Source organism: Neophocaena asiaeorientalis, unplaced genomic scaffold (genome assembly GCF_003031525.2).
Source record: "Neophocaena asiaeorientalis asiaeorientalis breed wild unplaced genomic scaffold, Neophocaena_asiaeorientalis_V1.1 scaffold188, whole genome shotgun sequence".
NCBI classification, from domain to species: domain Eukaryota; kingdom Metazoa; phylum Chordata; class Mammalia; order Artiodactyla; family Phocoenidae; genus Neophocaena; species Neophocaena asiaeorientalis.
Genome location: NW_020174156.1, coordinates 5,046,047 through 5,047,236, shown reverse-complemented (window position 1 = coordinate 5,047,236; position 1,190 = coordinate 5,046,047). Strand labels below are relative to the sequence as shown.

Sequence of the window (1,190 nt, the reverse complement as noted above, 5' to 3'; positions counted from 1 at the left end):
GGGGAGGAGAGGGGAGGGCTGGGGGCGGCGGTTACAAACCCCACGCGCTAAAAAGGCGCGCTCTCTCCATCGGCAGCACTCACTCACCTCCCCCGTACACCCCGCCGCTCATGGCTGCTATCGACGCGACTCCTACGCTAAAGGCCACCCGGTGAAGTGACTGCAACGGCCGCGACTGCGGGTCCGGAGAAACGTTGGTCCCCGACTCCCTTAACTTCCACTGCCACCCCCCTCAGGCAACAAAGCGGCGTCCACCCCGGCGCGCAGTCACACTTGCTGTCTCCCCCTTATTAGCCAATCACGAGAGGCCCGACTACCCTTCAGCCAATCAGAATGAGGCTGTGCTGCATCCCTCCCGCGGCACAGCCAGTTTAGCCAATCGAAGGCATCCATGGGGGCGGGGAGAGGGGAAAGCGACGGAAGGAGGGAAGGAGTTGGGTTGCGGAACTGGGGGGGCGGGGCTTTCCTAGTGGGCGGGAAAGTGGGGCGGAGGGAGCAGGAGAGGGAGGAGGAAGGCCGAAGGCAAGAGTCGGGGGCGGGCCTAGGGGTGTGGCTGGGCGCGGAGGAGCGATGGCGATCCGGTAGAGCGAGGTAAACCTCTGGAAAACATCTGGAATTTGAGGTGGCCCCACGCAATAGTTCCGAAGGTTCTGGATTGTAATGAATGAAGGTTTTTTTTTTTTCTGAAAAAGTATTTTCAACTAACTTATGTTGAAAAAAATTAAATGTTATGCTCCACTTTGGGGTAGGAGGCACCAATGAATCGTACAAATCAATAGGACCCAGAAATTTTAACAAAGGTTATTAATAATTAAAAGAAGATGATAAACTATCCCAGCTAAATTTAGGTATCGCTTAAAAAAATTTTTTTTAAGTGTCATCAATTTCTTTTATCCTGTGAGACAGGTGTAAAGCAATGTAATCAATCCTCATCCAAGCAAGCACCTAGTCCTAAATACATCTCAGGACGGTCTGCTTAGTCCCCTATGTCTACCAGCCCAGTCCAGATGACCGTTATCTCTCCCCTGGATTACTGCAACAGCTTGTCGCTTGCCTCTTGGCCACACTGCAGGCAGCCTGATCTATAAAAACGCCCAAATCATATACCCTTGTGGGTTGAGAGTCATTAGTGTTTTTTTTTTTAATAAATTTATTTATTTATGGCTGCGTTGGGTCTTGCTGCCCGCGGG

General features: G+C 51.9%; 1 protein-coding gene across 1 annotated transcript in view; it reads right to left on the bottom strand.

The window, feature by feature from the left end:
• ACTL6A (actin like 6A) overlaps positions 1-275 on the bottom strand; it is a 27,626-nt gene extending 27,351 nt beyond the window's left edge. The window contains exon 1 of the mRNA XM_024755120.1: positions 88-275. Coding sequence (XP_024610888.1) covers positions 88-112 — 25 coding nt within the window. The 5' untranslated portion in view covers positions 113-275. The remainder of the gene's footprint in view (positions 1-87) is intronic.
• Positions 276-1,190: the final 915 nt, after the last annotated feature.